Source organism: Copadichromis virginalis, linkage group LG16, assembly GCF_057382275.1.
Source record: "Copadichromis virginalis isolate Kocher_CV1m ecotype Utaka linkage group LG16, C_Virginalis_male_GT1.1, whole genome shotgun sequence".
Lineage (NCBI taxonomy): Eukaryota > Metazoa > Chordata > Actinopteri > Cichliformes > Cichlidae > Copadichromis > Copadichromis virginalis.
This window is the reverse complement of record NC_140633.1, coordinates 24,707,245-24,729,525: the sequence shown is the minus strand read 5'-3', so window position 1 is coordinate 24,729,525 and position 22,281 is coordinate 24,707,245. Positions and strand designations below refer to the sequence as shown.

General features: G+C 40.7%; 1 protein-coding gene across 1 annotated transcript; it reads left to right on the top strand.

Moving 5' to 3' along the window:
* Positions 1–197: 197 nt before the first annotated feature.
* hat1 (histone acetyltransferase 1) lies at positions 198–20,581 on the top strand. The gene is made up of 11 exons (XM_085433995.1): positions 198–305; positions 1,686–1,757; positions 1,889–1,964; positions 5,510–5,630; positions 12,199–12,375; positions 12,525–12,646; positions 13,239–13,343; positions 15,199–15,305; positions 15,861–16,012; positions 16,931–17,047; positions 19,794–20,581. Exons 1-11 carry the CDS (start codon positions 299–301, stop codon positions 19,962–19,964), a joined length of 1,227 nt encoding a protein of 408 aa, XP_085290121.1. The 5' UTR covers positions 198–298; the 3' UTR covers positions 19,965–20,581.
* Positions 20,582–22,281: the final 1,700 nt, after the last annotated feature.

Below are 22,281 nucleotides of genomic sequence, written 5' to 3'. Positions count from 1 at the left end.
ACGTATCTCAGTTCAGTGTTTTGTTTTTTATTTGGCGTGTAACGACGTAATCGTAACTTTTTTAACTTTTAGTTTAATCCTGTTTTTAGATATTCTGTTTTAAATCTTGTAATAACTTATAATACATTGTTGATATTTTGTGAAAGAAAAACTTTAAATGCTTTAATTTCTTTTACACTTTACTAAAAAAAAAAAAAAATCCACATCCTGTTGTCACGGAAACACGCTTACCCGGAAGTCCTACTAATTCCGCGGGTCTTTTGGGACAACACTGCTACGTACAACACAGTGTGCAGAAATGGCGGGTAAGGTCGCTAATCGTTTTAAGGTTGGGTTTCCTTGTCTTTGTTTTAATGCTGTTCACTGTCAGGTGGACTTCAGTGCTGCTTTAAGCTCGCTGGAGTTGTAAACCAGCTCGCGATGTCTTCGAAAACACAACGTTAGATTTCGGAGGCAGCAGCTGGCCTGTTTGCTAACGTTAGCACCCCGTTATCAAGCTGATAATGTTTGTATGCTTGTGTGCTTCTGTAAGGCTTTGATTTCAGGTTGAATATAGGCTTTGAATAGAGGGATGATGCGCATGTAATGTTAGTTTAGACCATTTTATGTAACGTGGAGTAGCTGACCAAGTGTTTATATTCTGTTTGCGTGCCTTTATATAACATCTTTACACATATTTTGAACTAAGAGGCTGGCATGCTTATTTGATAGGACCACACTAGTAGCTCATCCGGTCAGAGCACAGGATCTACAGTTTTACATCGTGGTAAATCTCTGTTTGTCCATGGGTTGCACAGCTATAGTCCAGTTAGGTATAAGTCGGGCTTGAGGCAGAGTTTAAAAGAGCTGTTGATGTTTGCAACAATAGGGTTCTTGGTGGCAGGTGAGGTTGTTCACATCATCAGTCATAAGCTGGAGCAGTGGCTCTCTAATGGCCAGCCTCATTCTGCCGACTAGACATTATTGTAACTGCAAAAGTAATAATGAAATTTAAATTTACTACATTATTACACATCAGTGGCCCTTGTGGAAAGCGGCGAGGAGCTAAAACCTGTCACTTTTTATTTCCCTCTTGATAAACTGAGCAAACTCTGTTTGCAGTAGTGACCCACAGGTTGAGAAATTAGGACAGGCAGAAGTCCCTGCTGACTATGATGTTTGCAGATGACATTATGATCCGTAGTGAGAGTAGGGAGCAGGTGGAGGAGAGGCTGGAGGTGTTCTGTGGAGAAAAGAGGAATGAAAGTCAGTGGAAGCAAATCAGAATACGTGTGTGTGTACGTGAATAAGAGTTAGATGGATTGGAAGGAGTGGAGGTCATGAAGGTGGATGTTTAAATACTTGCGATGAACTCCGTGAAGGAAGAGATTGTACGAGAGAGGTGGAGATGAGTGTTTGGGGTGATTGTGGCAGGAGGAAGTTGGAGAGGCTGAGATGGTTTGGACATGTGCAGAGGCGGGATAGTAGATACATTGGACAAAGGATGTTGAAGATGGAGCTGCCTGGCAAGGAGATAAAGAGGAAGACCTCAAAGTAGATTGATGGATGTACTGAAGGAGGACATGCAGTGGATTTGTGTGACAGAGTTGGTGTGATGTGATGAGGTGGAGTCAGATGATCAGCTGTATTCTCAGGGTGAAATGGAACAATTGTTAACATACTTTGTTTCCTCTGTGTTGCCCCAGATGTAAACACCATGGAAAAGAAACTGGCTGAGTACAAGTGTGACACCAATGAAGCTATATCCTTGAAGCTGGGTAGGTTTTGTTTTTTCTTCATTTCCCACGTTGTGTTAATGAATAAATGCGTGTATACATTTCCAACATTTTGTGGTACGTTTTCCTAATTTCACACTTTAATTGAACATGTTTTTTTCCCCTTCACTCAGTTCGCTTTCCAGAGGATGTTGACGACGACAGCACCACATTCCACCCCGAGTACAGCCACCAAGTCTTTGGAGACGAGTGAGTATTTATAATGATACAAACATAATGTTATCAGGTTTAAAAAATGCAGTTTTTTCTATGCATAAAAACAAAATTAGACAGACACCTTAATGGTAGTTACTAAGTCTGTTCAAATCCAGCTCTCAGGCCCTCTTATCACTCAGGTGTTATGTCAGTTTACAGTTTAGTAAAATAAAACTACAGGGCTCAATACTTGTAGCAGTGTGACTATAAATTTTGTTTTTCACTATACATTTCCCTTGGCTTGTCTTTCTTTGGCTATAAAGTCTAGCGTTCCTTTTGGGTTCCTGCGTTGACTTTATAAAGATGTATTGAAGACATTAACAGTAATTGGCCTCCTTAAGAAAACATATTCATGAATCTTTAATTAAGACGCAGTAAACAGTCAATACATGAGCTGACTGGTAGTGGTTACTGTCTGTTTACATTTTGTGATTTAAGCAATAATTATAAGTGGCATGAATTTGGAGATTAATCTTGCAAATGCAGTAATATGAGGAGGAAATTATGGATGATTTTAGGCCAACAAGTTCATTTAATAACAGCACCCAAATTAAACTCACCTTCAACATCTTTTGAACAAGTAATTCTTTCACAGAAGTTATTGGTGATATAATGACTTGTAACTGTTTACTGCTGTTTGAGCTGAATGGTGGCTGGTTGATCTCTGACACAGAGTCTGCAAGAAATCAGCAAATTTTTAGATGTATAATAAGCATGATGCTGGAGTTCTGAAGCTGATGATGATACAAGTTTTTTTTAGGGAGTCCAAAATTCAGATACTGTGCTACATATGATCAGTGATTTCTGGTGTTCTCTTGCTAATGCTGCGCAGCGCTGGACTGTGAGCACAGGTCCTACCAAAGAACGTTAGGACGTCTTGTCACCGTCCCAGATTCTGACACTTTGTTCTGCTGCATGCAAAGGAGCAGATAACAGTCTCTTCTACAGCCCGTACCAGCTCTGCTCTTGTAGCAGCCTGTCTCCTCCACTTATGCATGGATGTGCCATCCTGGTGAAGTTGAACTGCTTCTGTAACATGAATGGAATGCCGGTACCATCTCATGCTACTAGTAGTGACAGGGACACCAGGAAAAAGCAAAACTAGAGATAAATCGAACAGGTTGGGTTAGAAAAGAGTGGCGGTTTTGTGGCCACCACCTGGAAAACCATTTCCCTTTTTGGGGGTTGTCTTCTTGTTGCCTCTCCAGTCCCTTCAGCTTGCACTGATTTAGGTGAAATGGAGTCACAATCATTTCTGCTTCATAACTGGACAGATCAGTCTCCCCGAAGTTTAACAGAGTTTGTTTTATATTGTGATTAAATGTTCCTATAATATTTTTTGAGCAGTGTAAACTGGCTGCCTCCCTAGAATTGATTTGTTCAAAGCTCTGCAAGCTGCGGCAAGATTAGATCTACTAAAACTTTATCCCAGTTTATTTAAAACTGACACACTTTGATGTTGTGCTTCTAGAAGTCATAATAACTTTGCCTTTTAACCATTTTTCAAAGTAAATATTTTTACAAGAGTCATATCGCACGCTGACTGGAAGCAAACACAGGGGTGGCCTAAAGCAAATCACAGCTCGTGGTAGTTGAGAGACATTGTTCGTCTGGGACAAGCCACCAATCAATCACAAAGCATAATGACAGAAAACAATTAAAGCTTGTATTCACACCAATGGGCATTTTTTATTTGCTAGTTAACCCAGCACTTATGGAAGAAGCTGGTGTGCCTGAGGAAACCCGTGCAAGCAGAGGGAGAATACACAAAATCCACACAGACAGGCCTCAACCAGTAGTGGGTCTGAATCCAGGACATTGTTGCAGAGAGGCAGCAAAACACCAGATAACAAAGTTGCAAGTTTATAACCCTGCTAAACATTAGGATCAGTGTCTACATCATGACTGTCTACATCCAAAATTCAGGAAAGGGAACAGTTTCAGAAGTACAGCAGAGCAAAACCAGTGTTAAGAACTGGATCCATCCATCTGCTTGTTCATGGTTGTGCGAGTGGTTCTGTTGCAGAAGAAATGGATCTGATCTACAACTTCACTACTGCTGCTAGTTTGACAGCAGCTCAGGAGATGTTATTGGACTAAGGCATTTCACAGATGGTGATAAGTTTCGGAGCATCAGACTTCACATGCTGCACTAAAATATACCTCTTTCCATATATACTTTAAAAGACTGAGCCATAAAAGTGGCAGTAAACTTTACCAGACATCCAGTCTTACATGCTGTATGTATTAATCAATATCAAAGTGGGCTACTTTTATGATGATTAATTTGCAAAAACACTGCAAGACTCAGAGGGCCCTGCGTATTTTTATGGACATGCCAATTCAAAGTCAGCCTGTATATACATCCACGTCACAGTGGTTCTCCTTTGTTGATAATAAGAATGATAAATAGTTCAGTCATTTCAGAAATGCAACAAAGCATGCTATTAGTGATGTTAAATGTTATGACAATGCAAAAATGAAGTACCAATTAATCATAAATGGCCCACTGCAGAGTCGTCACATAGCTAAAGATTTGAATCATTTTCACCTATTAGTAATGTTGATAGGCTAATTTATTTTAAAGCCTCTGGCATCTTCATTATAAGACTCAAATGTGTCTCCATACAGTTGTAATAGTAAAGGTCCTGAGCCTTGCACATTTTCTTTGCCCCTGTCAGGGTTTATGAAGTGTGATTCGGTCTGATAAGTGGCCCCTGGAGTGCATGAGTTACTCCACATTTAAACTGCCCACACCAGTGGTTTGATTAAGGATTTTTACTTGCATTTTAAGGTAACACATCCCCACCCCCCCTAGTTTTAGTCAGTTAACTGATTTTATTAATGACTAGCAGAAAACTTTGCTGTTGCGTCACTGACAGAAAGTTTTAAAAATAATATACGTGATCTTTTTATGTGATTCTTCCTGATGGACAGCACACAGTGATGTTTCCAGTGTCGGATTCACAGAAAGGAACATAATGTGCGAACATAAATGATAATTGGTCTTGCATGTTATTGTAGAGCTGCGAAATTACTGTAATGTGATGCACAAAAGAGGCACTGAACCGGAGCAACACTGCATTATTGGCAGTGACACCTGTGTCGGCGCATAGACTTACAGTAGCACGTCGTTAACGTTTCTAAATTGCATTTCCAAATTAGTCAAAACTAGGATTGGTTATTTTTGCACTTGCTGCAATCAGCTCAAAGGGAACTCTGTAATTGGGGCATTAATTATTTCGGCAAGCGTAATTGCTAGTAAACCTTAATCACAGTTGCATAATGATGAATCTATTTTGTCATAAACTGCCAGTGATATAACGATGAACGAAACAATGCAGCACAGCGAAATAAGTGACCTGTGATAAGCATTTATTATAAACTCCAGGTGTATATTTGTTTTTATGTAATGGGAATAATTGATGTTCGTTATTGTCCCTCTGAACATTACACAAAGCAGTCCTTTTTACAAATCACTGCCCGACTTTTTGTAATCTTGTTTGGATTTTTAGTAATTTCAGTCACTTTCTGTGCAGTGAGGTTGCTTTTGGCTACAAAGGTCTTCAGATTCAGCTCTTCTACGCCGCGGGGAACCTGAGTACCCTCTTCAAAGTGAAATATACCTCAAAAGTCACAGAGACGTTCGACTGTGTGGAGGTAAGTCATTTCTTTATGCCGTTCTTTTATCATACTTGCATCAGCCTCTTTGTTGTGTTATCGTGGGGACAATAGACAATAGATACCTGTGTTCTGCTCACTGTTTATCACAATCAGAGGCCGCCAGTATAGACATAAACATAAAAATAATACTTGAATATGAAGAAAAGATGACAAAACTTTGCCTCCTGCTGAAAAGTAGTGTTTTTCTTTCCAAAAACTGCTCTATTGTGCTTTTAATAATTATGTAAAACACAGTCTAGCCCGAGAGTGGATTTTTCACTTAGTCATTTATTGTGTAAGTGTTGTTGAGTCATGACGCCTGCATCAACACAGTCTTGCTTTATTTAAAAAAAAATTTTTGTTACAAAGTTTCTACATGCTAAATACCAGCTGCTAAAAGTTTGAATTTCATTCATCAGGTGGTAGATAATCAGTGAGAAACTCGTGTTACCCTGTGTCTGCGTAAGAATATGCTTGTCTGGTACAACTGTGTGAGTGGAGTCCAGTCATACCGATGTAATACACAGCACTGTAAACAAACATGCCACAACATCTAGTAACAATTAACCAGAGATGTTTTTAATGTCCAAATCAAGTCAGCTCAGTGTACTGATCCAAAACTTGGGGGGGGGGGGGTACTAAACGCTATGTTCAGCTTAATCCAGCTCAAAGTGAAACAATTCCTTGATAAAGATGCACTTCGTACTCTGTACTGTACCCTGGTTCTTCCATATCTTACATATTGTGTGGAAGTGTGGGGAAATACATATAAAAATACAACTAATCCATTAGTCACAGTACAGAAACGAGCACTGCGTATTATTCACAAGGCTGGTTATCTAGATCATACTCACAAATTCTTTCTTCAGGCAAAGTTACTTAAATTCCAGGATCTGGTTAATTACAATACATCCATAATTTTTTATAAAGCTTTTACTAAACTTTTACCGGCAAATTTACAAACTAGATTTGAAATTCGAGAAAAGGTTTATAATGTGAGAGGCTTTGGAGAATTCAAATTACCCAGAACTCGAACAACCCGTAAAGGTTTTTGTGTGTCTGTATGTTGTGTGAAAATCTGGAACAGTCTGAGTTTACAATTGAAACAATGCAAAAATATTCATAGATTTAAATTTCTCTACAAACAGTTGGTCTGGTCACAGTATACTCAATGATGGGTTTTAGTGTGCTCTGTAATGTCTGTCCTCTTACCATTGCTGGTATGGATTCCAAAATAAAAAAATAAAAAAATAAAGTGTGCGTATGTATGTACATATATGTACTTGTGTGTGTAGATATATATGTATGTATATGTATGTGTGTTTGTTACTTGTAGTTATTACTGCCTGTTACCTGTGGTAATGCAATTTATAATTTATATATTCTGTATTCAGTTATGAAGGCTCTAATTGTTGGTTGCGAGCTGCCGCTTAGATGCTTGTATGTGCCCGGAGCTGTTGATGGGTCTGTATGCAATGATGGGCGTAGCTGCGGGAAGTTTATTGTTTTTTTTGTTGATGAGTGAGTATAGGGGTGGGATTTAATAAGTTTTCTTCGTCCCACTCCTTTTTCAGGCAATTTTTGTTTTTTGTTTTGTGTATTTTATGTTCAATATAGGTATTTGTTGTGCCTGAAAATGAATAAATAAATGAATGAAATGAAATGAAGTGTACAAACAAGCCGACTGAGCTAATGGAAGTCTAGTGCGGAGGTGATAAATGTCTTTCTCTCTCTCTCTCTCACACACACACACACACACACACACACACACACACACACACAATTTTGTCACTGAATTAAAAGCAAGGTGGAAATGTTCAGGAGAGACGAGGTCCAATCACAACTAATTGAATTGTGTGGAAAGGCAGGACAAGTTTGGAATTGATCCAATCAGAAGTAATCTTGCCAATCTTATCCGTTTTCTAAACTTTGAACAAGGCCTGAAACTGGCTCTCAACCCCCTACTTGCTCTCTTTGGTACAGTGGGTGAGGATGATAAGTATGTTGCCGGCGCACAATGTCGGGTGCTGTCCTTTGGTTCCCTCCTGGCTAGGTGTGCCATTTTGATGAGGTGGAAGGCCACTGCCCCGCCCACCCATGTTCAGTGGCTTGCTGATCTTATGTCGTGTCTCAGTCTTGAAAAGATCCACTGCTCCATCCAGAACCAAAAGGGCACATATGATAAAATCTGGGGTCTTTTTCTGTCAAACTTCTCTAACCTTGAATTTAAGGATGTTCCTGCTGACTAACAGATTTGCTTATTCCGTAGAGGTCTGATGTGTGTCTGTGTTAATGGGAATGTGAAGCTCAGTGATGTTGCAGCTAACTTCTGTGTGGTTTCTGTGTGGTTTGTAATGAAAGGTCTTGTTAGTATCAATCACCCCTTCCGGGTTGTGGTGTTTTGTTAACTTTTCTTTTGCCTATGCTCTAACGTGAGAAGTTCTGCTCTCTATTCAATGTAACCAGTTTTTGCGTTTCCATTCTTTTTCCTTTTTGTAAACTGTATACACAATCACTCAACAAAAACACTTTGAGTCGAAGTAATCTTGTGCAGTAAGGTTTGATGTGCACATTTGATTTCCCCCATACAAACAGGGTGGGTACTGCTACCTCCCATGCTCCCTGTTTCATGGAAGCACGACACAATGTCAACACCCGGGAGGAGGAGAGTAGACATATGGAAATGTTTTGCATTTGATGTCACCTACAATAAGAATCTTCATAAACCATGTGGCTCAATTGTTGTTGATTTAGTCCGCTATAATCTTACACTCATCTAAATCGAGACTAAAAGTAGAACAGCTTAGGTAACTAAAATTTGACTAAAACAAAATCAAAGTTTGCTGTTAAAATTAACACTGTATACCGTTTGAATCGGTCCGGTTCGTTTGGGTGGATGTGAACACGCTAACGCGGTAATCACACTTTAGCATGTTGGGTGGGTGTGGTACAAAACTGCTTACAGCCTGAAAGGACAGTTTGTTCTGTCCTTTAACAGTAACAGTTACCTGATAAGACGCATTAGTTACATTTTATGCAAAAAAAAATGTAAAAAGAAATAAAAGAAAAAGCCTCTGTGCGTTAGGCTTTCACTGGGTCACTTTATGACCAGCTAGGCTTGCAGTCCACTGATGGAAACTCTGATAATGATAAAGAGGAAGGTGTTGCTAGCCAGGCTGCCAGCCTGGGACATCGTGTCGAACAACAACTGTATTTTTATTTGAACAAAACTAGATGGCGTCATCAAATTCAAACTGATTCTTTCAGTTCAATTTTTGAAAAGGATACACATTCGCAGTTTATTCATACAAGTTTATCATTTTTTGAAATAGCAAAAACAAATAGCTGAAACTGCAACTTCGTCTCGAAGTTAACTTTGATTTCACCTTCCTGTATTTAGATTCTAGTTTAATTTGTGATGCCTGCTTCCATCACACATAGTCTTAAATTTAAAGCTGTCTTACGAGCGTCTTAAAAGAGTCCTAAATTTCCTCTGTAAACAAACAAGTCAACTCAGCTCCTCTCTGAATCCACTTTGGTAAACAGTAGAAAACTGTGTAAAAGATCTGAAGCGCCTACGACGCATTTCTGTTAATCTGAGAAGGGGGGGAGACATGTATTGTATTTTTGACAGTAGTTTTGCGAATGTTAGATTCGATACCCCGTGTCACGTATAATTTGTGTGTTTTGAACTAACAGCAGGTGACGGGAAAAGCGTAAATGGAACAGGATTTTATTTTATTTGTCAAAACATATCAAAAAAACAGCTCAACATATCAAAGTATGACACAAAAGATGTCCTTATTAATCTGAACTTTTTAACAAATCAGGCTGTAATTTTCATAGACCAACACGAGGCAGCTTCCCTGAGGCGTTTCCTCCCTAATTGTGCGATCGATTACACTTTACGGGAAGCAGATAAACCTAAGGCGCTTTAACAGAGGGCCCTCGCAGCCTCTCCCGGAGGGGAGAGCGTGACATTATTCCAGTTAGAGATCTCCTGTTTTGTTAGACTAAATCTCATCACACCACGGTCCCCTGTGTGTCTGCGCTAATCCCACTCCTCCCTCTGAAGAGAATGGTTGTATAAGCGGGGGTCCAACACGAGGCATTGATTTTTAGAGCTTTCTGTAATGGAATCAGCAGGGGGAGTAATGTGACCCGGTTGGATATATCGTACACGTATTTGTAGGAGTGAATTATTGCTCGAGTTATTGACAGTTGAGCTCCTTGAGGCCGAATGTGTGTAAACGTATCAAAAAAGGAGATGCTTGTTTTATCTAACGACGGCTGCTGATGACTTTATAGTTAATTTTAACTCTCGTCTGCTTAGTATGTAAAGTTTCCTGCCATTTCTTTTTCTTTTTCCCTTTTTTTTTAATTGCCAGTCAGAGTTATTTACATATGAACAGCCAGTATTTGGACAAAAGCGGACAGTAAAGCGAAATGCTTGTCCTGGGTTCTCTTCTTCCTCTGAGACTTCACAAAAGGCCACTGGCAGCTTTGAATATTTCCTCACGCTGTCAAACATGCAAAATGAATACCAGAATTAGCAAGGGCCCCTACTGAGGTCAAATGATTCAACTGGGGGACATCTGTCTTGTCTGCAAGCAGCAGGGGGGCTTCGCTACTGGACAATGTGGCCTTCAACTGGTGGTAGTGGAAGTGCTGGTATAACTTAGTTTGGTGTGTCTGTGCATGCGGTGAAATTATAAATAACCTCATATGGAATATACAGACATGATTTCTTTCCTCTCAGGCAAATCCCCCCCCCCAAAAAAAAGGCAACCAATTTACGTTTTTTAAAGGTAAAAGACAGCCATTACCTGTTTTTTAAAGCCGATATTCAGACGTGAAATGTGATGGCAGTGTGTGTGCCTCTACTTGGTGTTGACCCCTGAGTGTTCACCTTGTTAAGGGTTTGAGTGCAGCTGGTGTAGAGGCAGAGTGCGAGGGGAGCAGCAGAGTTCAGGCTGCATCTGAAGAGTGTTTGTCTCTGAGTGCGTGTGGACGGTCGGGGTGCGGTGCAGCTGGTGAGAAACGAGGGGAGGCTGAGATGGAGTTGATGCAGCTGCCACGCTGATACAAGACTGATCAAAACTCACCTTTCTCCCCTTTAAATCAGTCCAAACCCCCCCCCACACCCCCCACCCGCCATACTGCTGGACTTTTCCCAGAAGAAAAACAAATGTAGTACCAGATGTTTATTCCACGCAGGCTGGTAACTATAGGAAATTGCTGAATACCTCTAATAGTTTTATATTAGCCTCATAATCCACGTTAATGTGTAACACTTTGACTGTAAACAGAAAAATGACTGCAAATGTTCAGCGTGGCACGGCCTCAGGATTGGATTAAAGAGATGGAATAATGCCGACACAACAAATTAGGTGGTTTGTGCTCCCTTTGTGCTTCTTGTTAGAAATCAAAGACATTAACAAAGTGTTCTAAAGGAACATTATTAAGTTATATTCATGCCAAACTAAAGCATCTATTCTGGAAGGCTGTGCAATTTAGTGTCTAGTATGTAAGAGAGTGGCCAGCACAAAGAGACTTGTTTGTCCATGGCCTTTTAAGTGTGGTCCTTGTTCCCTAGAAATGTGGCCGAACAATTACAATGGCTAAGAGGCATTCAGCTGCAGGTGCATTACTTCCAGTTAGATATTAGCTGATGTCTGAAAGGGGGGAATTAGCAGTATGTTGTATTAGCCTTTTGTAGTGCATTTTGCTCAGACCTTCTTCATTTCCCAGTTTTCAATGCTGAGCAGCAAGGGTCTCTGTGCTGAAATAATGCCCATCACACATGTAAATGGTGTGAAAGGGCTGCTTAGCAAAGTGTTCTCATGTCAATCCTTGTGGAAATGGATACAATGCAAACATTACAGCTGAACTAACCACACGTTGCACTGAGTAAAAAGTCCAAGGGTAGGACCTCTTTGTCTCGGAGGCTCTTTGAAAACGCAGGGGCAAATTCATTTGATTGGGTTCACTTGGCAGGATTAGAGGAGAGGCCTCTATTATGGATGCCCAAAGGTTTGTTAAGTTGAGATCAATTCATAAGATTTTATTTCCCAGTGAGAAGCAGAAATGCGTTTATTGTGGCAACTTCATCACATATTCATGGTTTAACATAAGTAGTAAATGTACTGATTTAAGTGGGCTTTTCATCGTGGAGGGGCGGGAGGGAGGAGGGTGCTGCTGTGGTCTGCTCAGCTGACAGTTTTAATTGCCTAATGGTTTTCTTTTCATTGGCGCCAAACACGTATGCTCCCGGTTGGAGTTTGCGGGATATATTGCACTCTTTTTCAACGACAAAAATTACCACTCGGAAAAGTCCCCTAGGATCAAACTCGAAACCCTCGACGTGTTTGTAGACGTCAACTTTTTCCTGAAGTTTTATGATTATTCAGCTACATAAACGACACCACTCTGGTTTAGCGCCAATATATACATATATGTATAAATACGGTAAAGATGCAGAGATAGGCGAGATTAGGTGTTGAATCGCTAAATGTGTTCACCTTGTGTTTTATTGTTTTTGGGTTTTTTTTTTTTCTTTCTCCAGGCTGATGACGTCGAGGGGAAAATTCGGGAAATCATTCCTGCTGGGTTCACCTGCAACACCGATGACTTCATCTCACTGCTGGAGAAGGAGGCCAATTTCAAGCCCTTCGGCACCCTGCTTCACACGTACACGGTCCACAGCGAGGAGGCAGGAGAACTCACGTACCAGATTCACAAGGTGGGGGACCAAAAAAGTCATCAAAGCAAACCCGCAAAGCCTTTTAGGTTTTAAAATCAGCTTGCTTTTTCATCTGGCGGATAGTTTTGCATCACAGCGATGCAGATGAGATTTAAACCCTCTTATTTTCGCTGCATTCGCCCCCACAGGCTGAGGTTACCTGCCCGGGATTCCGGGAGTACCACGAGCGCTTGCAGACCTTCCTCATGTGGTTCATAGAGACTGCCAGTTTCATTGACGCAGACGACGATCGTTGGGACTTCTTTCTTGTGTGAGTGCCCTCCTTAATTGACATCAACCCCCCGCACACACAACGCACGCACGCACACAGAGCTCTAGCCCGCAGCTTTTATTGTGTCATTGAAAAACAAAGCCCCCCTTTGAGGCGCTTGTGACCAATTACCATGCCAGTTTGATTATATTTCCCCCCGGTAGGAGAATTGTTGATCAGGCAAGAGCTTCCTTTGTGCCAGAAGGCCTTTTCAGATTTTTCAGGGGCAAGAGCTGAATTGAATACTGTTGTCTTTTGAAATACTGAACAATGTCTTAACAGTAAAAAGAGCCTCTGCCAGTGTTTTCTTTACCCTGGCACCTATTAATGGTTACAATGGGGAAAATGGGCTGAAGTGAGTTTGAGGAGCTCAGTCCGTCCTCCAACCTCTTCTCTTCCTCTAAGTTGCAGTACTCCAATTAAGTGCATAATGTATTCAGGTTGCAGCAGGTGTACCAATCGCGGCGCTGGCTGCTCCAACGTGCTGATGTCAGGGGGGTCAGGGGTGGGCACGGGAACAGAGAGGCTAAAATGGACACTGCATGGGAGTGTGCCTGTAATTGACCTGTTTTCCTTTGTGTTTTATCTGCAGATTTGAAAAGTACAATAAAGATGGGGAGACTCTCTACGCAACTGTTGGCTACATGACAGTTTATAATTACTACGTATACCCAGACAAAACCCGACCACGTGTAAGGTAATTGCCGGGGCAGCACGTGCCTTCCCATTCTTTTGTACGAGAAAGGAGTGGAAAATTATACATTTCTTTATCCTCTTCCCAAAGAGCCCAAATTACTGGCTTATATAGCCAACTATTCAACCAGATTTTGTTTCAGTACCAAACCAGGGTGATTTGTATCTGAAAACAACTTTATAGATAAGCTTTTGATTTGATTTGATTTGTTGTAGGGCTGAACGATATATCGCATTTGCGATAATATCGCGACATGATCAAGTGCAATTTTCTAACCGCAAAGGCTGCGATTATACTCTGGACATGTCCAAATTCATGGGCTGCATCCTCCTGAGGCCGCATTTGTAGACCGATTACGTCACAGCGACGTGCCGAAGGCTGTCCAAATTACTACCATATCCCAGAATTCATAGCGCGGCCCAGCCAAACTCCAGTTTCCAGCAATGGCGGCCGCTACTAAGTTTTAAAATTACTCATACTAATCTTTCTGGGTCACAAAATAAACTTTTAACATATTTTCAGGCGAGAAAGTAGTTGTGTAAACATCAAATATCTGCTCGGTTTATCAAGATATCCCATATTTGCAAAAGTGCTTCGACGTTTTCAGAGGCGTCTGCTACCCACCAGCTCGACAGCTAGCCGGGAGCTCGAGGGTTACTGATGCGGCCGAGAGCGGCACAACTCCCGGCACATCATTTTCAGATCACCGCGGAGTTTCGCTGCTCGGGTTAAACGTAATATATAAGTCACTTAGACAACCTAAAAATGTTATTGTTGGGTTTTTTTCAGTGTTTTGTTTGTTCGTGAGTAAATCGGTTTGGCTGAGATTAAAGTTATTAGATTAGATAAAATAAAACTTTATTAATCCCCCGGGTGGGTTCCTCCTTGGTTTTCACACAGCTGACTAAACGTCAAACAGAAAACTTATTAAACAGAAGTATGAGACAGTCGAGAATTTACACCAGTGTCTGGTTATATTTTAGATAGCAAGAAGCAGACGGCCGAGTTTATTAAACTCCACCGAGACAGCGGTGACGCTAATCAGAACTAGCCTTCTGATTGGCTAGACCGTCCAATTTCACGCCTTTAAATTTTAAAGGCGTGTTTGTGTGTGTGTTTATACAATTGCTATTATGTTTGCACTTTATGTGTAATGTTACTGACTGCAGAGATCAGTAAGATGTGTGTATTTTTTATTTATTAGTTTTATTTATTTAATATTATTTTTTAATTGAATGACTGTCTAGTAGTTCACAGATGTCGAAAAACTGAGTGTGGTAAAGCCACTGATTTTTTTTATGTATATTTCTGCAATCTGCACATTGTACTGACTTTCATTTTAATGTTTACACCAGGGTTCCTTGTCAGCACTTTATGCTCAGATGTTTGTAAGCTAAAAATAAACTATTGTGTATGTTCAAATATACTGTTGTGATTGAAGAAGTTAAATAAAAATGTCAGTCATCAATTCATGCATCACCTCATGTCATCATAACAGAGGTCTGTCTTCCAGGAAAGAACAGTTTAAAATTAATGTAATATAGTATTGGCCATACTATATGATGTATTGCTTGTCTTTGTTTAATAATACAGAAGACAAAGACCTTAAAAAATAATCGCATATCGCATCGCAATCGCAATATTGGGGCAAAAAATCGCAATTAGATTATTTTCCATAATCGTTCAGCCCTAATTTGTTGCATTGATGGATCCGTGTATTATTTTCTGCTTTCAATCAAAGCGAATCTGCTCCTGCTGAGAAAAACAACAAATTCTGAAGAAACCTGTTTTCTTCTTGTTTTCTTTTCCTTTTTTTGGCATTTATATTTGTGTCTGTGTCTGACCTTTAACTAAACAGCCAAATGCTGATCCTGCCTCCGTTCCAAGGAGAAGGTCACGGAGCTCAGCTTCTGGAGGCAGTACACAGATTTTATTGCAGCTTGCCCAAAGTGCAAGACATCACAGGTGAGCATCTTACTTATTTTTATTTATTTATCCCCCCCCCCCCCCCCCCCCCCCTTTAAAACGCAATTACTATGTTGAAGAAGGTGGGATAAACATTTAATCTAAGATCCAGGCGTCACCCACGAACAGTTTAAACGATTTTTCTCTGCAGTTGGTGGATCCAGACGGTGAGTTAATTTGGAGGGCTGGCTCGTATACCAGAATGTGCTCTATTGAAACTAGTTGGATCGAAATAGATGCTTTGCATGGAGATGGAGGGTGAATACTAAAGAGGCATCCCAGCCTTTTCTTTTCAGAATGAAAACCTATTCAAGACAGAACTTAAAAGTTTAGCAGTGAATAGGAAGAAGGGTTCCTGCTAACAGTTCCTCTGGTTTTTTGCCATATTTCTACTTTGAAAAGTTCCAAGGTGTGAAGTATATTGTTGTTTCTTTCACTCCTCCTCTATCTTAACACACTGGGATTGAACCAGGCCATCTGTGTCAGGGGTGTTGAAAAATCAGATTAACACCATCAGCTCATTTGAGTCTTATTGTGGTTTTTGTCTGTTCACAGCTGAAGACCCCTCTGAGAACTATGTGAAGCTGAGAGACTACGTGCTGGTGAAGCTTTGTCAGGGCCTGCCATCCTTCGCTGTAGACAAGCTGCACCTCGGCTTCTCAGCTGACATGATCAAAGAGGCGCAAGACAAGCTGAAAATTAACAAGGTGCCGTATGAGGGTGCAGCTGTGATAGGTTTGCAAAATTGAGTTTTATTAGTGAGGAAGAAAAGGTTTGATGACCTTTGTTATGTTTATTACTTTTTTTAGAGCAGAGATCCAAAAAGATTTTATTTGTTGTTACCAGAGGTGTGGAAAAGTCTCTGAAAGCACAGAGTTTGTGCCTTAGTCCTGCTATTCTCTGTTTCCTGCCATATATGCACTGTTACAATAATGGATGGGAAAAATATTAAAATAATGTGGTCAGCGTTGTACAAGTCATCACTTCAGACTGCACTAAATGCTCCGTTTCTGGGGGTTTTCTCTACTCTCAGATCTGTGTGGGAACACAGCAGCCTCAGACACATGCACAAACCTTCTATTTGCCAGTGGAAGCAAATCCGAAGACAGTTGCGTTAAAAAGAGGGAGGAGCTTAAAAGCGGCTGCGCCACAGTCCAGTATCAGATAAATATTCAATATGTTGAATAGGGCTCCAAACACAGACGCAGGCAGTTCATTTCAGTATCAAATACAAAAACTGAGATATGCTTTTTTTCTTTTCCGCTGTTAAATATGTGCACGGTTGCAAATGTTAGCAAATCAGTTTGCACGCTTTATTTACTTACTGAGAAATGACCTCCCAAAAATACATAAATACTGCCTATACTAGTATAGTATATAGCATAGTAGCAACTCATTTTGTTCCTTTGCTCTAAATGCTACTCAGTTCTCTGTTCTTTGATGCTGCTGCATATCATATCATATTTTTGTTTTTTCTGTTTTTTTCTTTTACAACCTGCCCGTAACTGCTTAGGACTTCCTGTAGCCATTCAGCTGGGAAGTGTGTTTGACTCCTGTTGAGGCGTAATGATTTATTTTGAAAGTAATTAAATGAAAATAATTATCTTGTTTTTTATTGTCTGCAGAAACATGCCAGGCGAGTTTATGAAATCCTACGCCTCAGAGCGACAGACATGAGCGATGAAGACAAAGCGAGAGAGTACCGCTTAGAGGTGAAGAAGAGGCTGTTCGGACCCTACAGGGTGAGGTTTTAATTTTCACAGCTTCGTCGTGGTGTACTTTACATGTCAGTGTGGAGCGGGTCCAAAAAAGTGCCTGCAAAGTGACATTCAAAGTGATTCCTCGGTGCATTCGAATAAATCTGAACGTCAACTTGTCTCTGCTGCTGTCAAACAGGAATCCAGTGTGCAGTCTTCCACCTTTTGTTAGCATAACATTATAGCTATTCAGTGTAGGAAGAAAAGTGGCCCGTGTACTGCACACACTTGATCAGCTTACAGCCCCGTATTGTCACTGTTTATTATGTTACCTTTTAAAACAGCAGAAAAATTGATCTTCAGTCCTGTGAAAATTGATAGAATACTAGTGCCGCATTGTTACAGCCACAATAGGGCGCACCAGGCGTCTGTGGTTTTGCTGCCGCTGGAGCTTTTTTCTATTCAGGCACATGTCATTAGTCGGGATTTGCATTTCTTTGAAGGAAATAATTTTCATGAAAGTGTGTTTAAAGCACTTTGTCAGAAAGCTGCTACTATTCAGAATTCACTCCTTTTCATTTGATTCTTATCAAATGGTTTCTTGATGGACTTTTTTTTTTGGAGGGGGGGGGTTTGAGAGACTGAGCGAACAGAGTATCGAAAATGTCCGTTATTCTGCGTCTTGATTCTTGTCAGTGGGAAATTCTGTGTCTATGCACCAGAATAACTCCCTGCATCCTGTTTGGCTTGTGATATTTTATGTCCGATCTGCTCGCTGAGGCTTTGCATACTATCCATTAGAGACTTTGCTGTCATCAGGGCAACCGCATGTCTCAAAAAAGGCAGAATGTGACATGGAAAAGACCTATGCGGCGAAGTGGGAAGGAGGAATTCCTTGGGAGAGTGGCAACGAAGGATCTGGTGGCCAGATGCAGAGCCAGATTTTCCTTCCCTGAGGAGATTTTGCATGTAGTTAGCTGAATGGCAGAGCTGCTCTGTGAACGTGAAGGGGGATTTTGCATTTCTGCTCTTACCGCCAATTCCCCAGTGACTGTGTGTGCATGCACGTGTGTGCAGGCTTTTCACACAGCCGATTAGACTGCACAATGTAAGAGAAAATGCACAATAACACTTTTCAACACGACGTTACGGTGTGATAAACAAAAACTGTAGCCTTTAACAGGTGTGCTGATAACACAGATCCCCAAACACCGTGTACCCTTTGCCCAAGGGTGACTGAAAGCAGGTCATCTTCTTATTAGAAGGTTGGGTGTTGCTGCTCTAGTCTTCTTGCCAAAGGGGAAGAGAATTCCTCCTGATGCCTTCATCAGAAATCAGACTGTGTGTATAATGTTAGCTGGAAAGCACTTAGACATAGAAAAAAGTGCTTTTATTAAGGTGTGTGTGAACATGTGAACGACACACGTTGTATAAAGTCAAGTAGAAGAGCGGTGTGTGTATATATAAGAACCAGTCCATTTACCAATAAATACAGAAATAAAATAAATTACTAAATTGGAGTTTGGAGATGGGGAAGGCATCGTGTGTGTGGTCTGATTTATTATGTTTGATGCTGCGTTTGCAACGTGTCTGTCGCATGTTCATTATCTAATCTAACCACCCATGTCCAGAAATAGCAGCGATCAATTTCACTTCTTTTTCAAGTGTCAAGACATATAAATGATAATCACTGGTTATTAATTCTCTAGAGGTATAAAATAACCTAAAGTATATTTCTGTGTTGTATAGTATGTGTAACAGATCTTTAAACTTTAAAAGCTACTTAGCATTTAAGATGTTGTTTTTTTGTTTTTAATTTTCTTTTGAACGTTGTTTGCCTTTGTTAGACAGGACAGTTCAGAGAGTAAAGACAAAAAAAGGACCAGACCCCTGGAGTAAAGACTCTAGTCTATGCTTCACGGGTTTTGTATCAATCAGGTAAACCTACAGCAGAACCATCTCACCTAGAAGCAGGACCTCTTCTAGGTGAGATGGTTCAGGTGTATTTTACCTGTAGGCAGCCCCCGGGTAGATGAAGGACAGAAATTGGTAAAGCCCCCACAACTCGGACCCGCATAATTATGAGAAAATGGATTGATGGATCTCCATTGTTCACATTTTTGAGCTATTTAACGACTGTAAACTTCTGCCGTCGTCTTCTGTCATGAGGAGGATTTCAGACACTGTTTGATGGATTACTGTACACTAAGAACCCTTTATTAGAGAGTAACTCATTCTCTAACTTTCCAATAACGAGCCATGCAGTCAAAACCATGATGTTAAAGCCATTGAAAGAAGAATGTGTGTTACACAATAAAGACCGAATAAAGAGATGACTCCAAAGATGAGAGAGTAGCATATACAAAGACTTTAATGGAGGTTATTTTTCTGATATTTAATCAGTTTTTCATATAAAAAGACTCCAGTGCATTGAAGTTTAAGTCTTTTTTGGTATTGGAGGGTTAAAAAAACCCCTCAAATCTTTTCATAAACCAATTAAAAGAAAGATTATGCTAAGTAAACATTTTAAACTGATGACTTTCTGGCTGCAGTCTTTCTTCTCTATGCCAGACAGCAGCTTTAAACTCTTCCTCTATACAGAGTTTGTCTTTAATCAAAAACAAGACAAAAAAACTGCAACTACTATGCTGAAAAGACAAGAGAGCCTTCTTTAGGTGTTTATCCAACATGTGCTGAAGACACAGGAGAGCGTTTGAGCCAAAATTTGAAATCAGAAGAATTTGTATGCATGCGGCCTCAGCCACTGATTTATGTCATTTATTTTGTGCAGAAGAATCAGAGGGAGCTGGCGAAGATGAGGAAGTGCCTACGGCCAGAGGAGCTGGTGTCCCACATGAGTCAGATGGACACTCAGACACAGCACGAGGAGCTGGAGAAGAGTTACCAGGATGTTGTGGAGGACTACAGGAGAATCATTGAGAGGCTAGCATCACAGGCCTGATCTGACTGTGAGAGGCTCCTGACCTGGAGCGTTCCCGCTCCCACATTACCACAGGCTTTTTGCAGCAGCCAAGAAGAAGACCTCTTGATGCAGCAAAAAAAGGAAAACAAATAAAGAAATCACTGTTTTAATTGAAGAGTGTCACAAATGTATAGTAGCTGGTGATAGGCTGTAGTAGAAAAGGGCCTTTCTGTTTCCCAGCTGGTGTTGATACAGTAGAGGTGAGTAGTGCAGCCCAAGGGCAGAGACTTCCTGTTTGCTTCATGTGTTTAAATCACAACGTTTGACATGAAATGACACGTAATATTTCACAGGTGATCAGAGGTACACTGTCCTGCAGAGAAACCCTGCTTCTTTTCCATCATAGACATTTTTTAAGAGCTTTTGTCAGAACAGTTCCCTGTGTGTGTGTGTGTGTGTGTGTGTGTGTGTGTGTGTGTGTGTGTGTGTGTGTGTGTGTGTGTGTGTGTGTGTGTGTGTGTGTGTGTGTGTGTGTGTGTGTGTGTGTGTGTGTGTGTTTTGAAGCACTTCATACTGAAAGTTAAAAAAGAAAAGTGTTTTTTGTATTTTTGGTGTGATTCTTGTCATTGAGAAGAAAATAAAATGGAGCAACTGAGTTTCTGTTTTTGGTCGTTAAGCTTTATTTGATATAATGATTTTCTGCTCAGAAATACAAATGTACTGTTTGAAATAAACAATTTAGCATAAAAATATTTTGAAAGCAAATTAAGAAGACAAATTAAAATGTGGTCTATAGCACTGTTAGTGCTGCAGGCTTTTTTTAAGATTATCAGGTTAGAATATGAATAGCACCAATAGGATTAGAACTACTTTATTTGGATTCAGTGTACTTCACCGATGTATTTACATTGTTCCTCCTGCTTTTTTACTCCACTTTGTTTTGGATGCAGTGATTGCACTTTGTACTCACTGGTCAACTGTGGCACAGGAAGTAGAGTGGTCTACTAATTAGAAGATCAGTGGTTTTATACGGCTCCTCTGTATGTCAAAGTACACTCCCCCCCCCCCCACCTCATTGAGCCCGCCCCTCATTGAGCCTGGTTCTGCCTGAGGTTTCTTCCTGTTAAAGGGGAGTTTTTCCTTCCCACTATCGCCACATCCTCAGATGGGTCCTCTGATTGTTGGGGTTTTCTCTATATTATTGTAGGGTCTAACTTACAATATATGAATGAGTTACTGCAAGTACTTTAAATATATTTAGTAGAATCTATGTACTATTAAGCTACTTAAGTAGGATTTTAACATTTACTTAAGTAAAAACAATTCACCTATTTAAATAATAGGGTTTAAATATGTGCAAATTTGGGGCATGGTCACTAACTAACAGGTGTAGCCGTATGCTAGGTGTCGCCTCTGCTAAGAGAAGAAACTGAGCTGGACCTTCTAAAGTGGTCTCGTGTTTTTAATTGTACTAACTGTGCTGCAGTTTTGGTGAGTAAAAGTCTAGTGATTTATTTACGTGTTAGTTACGAGATGTCGGTATCTAGTTAAGCTTGTTAGCATTAGCTGATAATTCAGTGCTCCACACTCCTGCCTTAACAAGATCATTTTTGGCTCCAAGCATCCAGATGGCTGATCTACAATGATTAGCCAAACCCGAATTGTTAGCCTATAATTATTAACTGTTCGTGATCCTTAGAATACAATGTTCTGCTTTAAAAACCCTAGATCCAGGCAAGTACAGAAGCACCCACCTAAGTCTTAAGCATTGCTGCAGACCAACACACCCACTACCACGGGGAAATGCCACTATCCTACAGCTGGGACCTCCCCTAACAGATAACTTGCCCTCCATCACTGTAACATAAGTGCCCATGCCCTAACCCACACATTGTTAGTCAGGTAGCTTTTGTTTTTGAAACATTTTCACTCTACTAGAATGGCTTTGCATGAACCGCTGATCAAAATAATGCATATTTATGTAATTTTGGACCTTGGTGCAGCCTCTGATGGAAACTTAATTTCTTCTGATCAGCTAACCCTGGCAAACGTTAGGTTTGCCGTGTGCCTGACCACATTAAGGATATCCCTTCTCTTTGATATCATGCAGATCCACAAGTAAATGGTAAATGGCCTGTATTTGTATAGCGCTTTACTAGTCCCAAAGGACCCAAAAGCGCTTTACACATTCAGTCATCCACCCATTCACACACTGGTGATGGCAAGCTACATTGTAGCCACAGCCACCCTGGGGCGCACTGACAGAGGCGAGGCTGCCGGACACTGGTGCCACCGGGCCCTCTGACCACCACCAGTAGGCAACGGGTGAAGTGTCTTGCCCAAGGACACAATGACC